Here is a 1,089-nt window from a genome sequence, read left to right as displayed (position 1 = left end):
CCCCCCCCAGCTCTAACATCCTGCTGGACAGGGCGCTGCGCCCCCGGCTGAGCGACTTCGGGCTGGCGCGGGCCGGGCGGGGCCGGGCGGGGAGTGGGGGGCTCAGCGCCAGCCTGGGCCGGACCCACACGGTGCGGGGCACCCTGGCCTACCTGCCCCCCGAGTACGTGCAGAGCGGGGCCCTGTCCCCCTCCATCGACACCTACAGCTACGGGGTGGTGAGTACCAGACCCCCGCGTGACCCCCCTGCCCCTCCGCTGCCCCCCTGCCCCCCTTGGCCTGCTGCCCCCTCCACTGCCCCCTGCACACTCCCCGCATGTTCCTCGGTCCCTCTGCTGCCCCGCCTGCCCTCAGACACCCCCCGAGCCCCCTCCACTATAACCCCCAAAACCTCAGGGGATCAGATCCCCTATTTTTCTCAGTGGGGGCGGGGGTGACATATCCTTGAGGGGAGGAAACAGAGCAGGAGCTCCTGGACCCCTCCCCCTAAGAGCTCAGACTAACCGGCCTGGGGCACAAAGAAGGGATGGGGGAGGGGTCATGGGGGGATCTTCCCACACCCCCGCCCCCAAACCTCCCATCCCGGAGCCTTCAGTGACCCCCTCGGCCCCCCAGGTGCTGCTGGAAACACTGACGGGGAGACGGGCCCTGGAGACAGATGGACATGGACGGACAAAGTTCCTGGTGAGACGCTGACCCCCCCCCCCCAGCTCTGCGGGTGCCCCTGACTCCCGACTCGCAGCCCCTGCCCCCCAGCCCGGACGGTGCCCCTCACTCCCCCGTCCCCGCAGAAGGATCTGGTCGCGGAGGAGGAGGAGGCGGCTGAGGGCGGCGAGGGTCCCGGGCGAGCGCAGCGGGCGGCGACGGGCTCTGGCCCGGACCAGGATGCTCGGGCGACTCGGGTCGGCACCAGGATCTTCCAGAACCACGTGGACTCGCGGGTCGGGCCCTGTCCGGAGGAGCTGGGCACGGCGCTGGGCTGCCTGGCGACCCGCTGCCTCCACAAACGGAGCAAACGGCGCCCGCCCATGGCCCAGGTACCGGACTCCTGGGTTCTCTCCCCGGCTCTGGGAGGGGAGTGGGGGCTGG

At 71.3% G+C, this 1,089-nt stretch overlaps 1 protein-coding gene across 1 annotated transcript in view; it reads left to right on the top strand.

Annotated features, from left to right (window-relative positions):
- Window positions 1-14: 14 nt before the first annotated feature.
- The window catches only part of LOC112111842 (interleukin-1 receptor-associated kinase 1-like), a gene marked incomplete at its 5' end in the record, with an annotated part of 3,195 nt that continues 2,120 nt past the window's right edge, over window positions 15-1,089 (top strand). Inside the window, 3 exons of the mRNA XM_026663261.1 lie at window positions 15-218; window positions 616-684; window positions 792-1,037. Coding sequence (XP_026519046.1) covers window positions 15-218; window positions 616-684; window positions 792-1,037 — 519 coding nt within the window. The remainder of the gene's footprint in view (window positions 219-615; window positions 685-791; window positions 1,038-1,089) is intronic.

This window comes from Terrapene carolina, unplaced genomic scaffold, assembly GCF_002925995.2.
Source record: "Terrapene carolina triunguis isolate 2854851 unplaced genomic scaffold, T_m_triunguis-2.0 Scaffold32991, whole genome shotgun sequence".
NCBI lineage: Eukaryota > Metazoa > Chordata > Testudines > Emydidae > Terrapene > Terrapene triunguis.
Note: the sequence above shows the minus strand (reverse complement) of the source record. Positions and strands in the feature narration are given on the sequence as shown.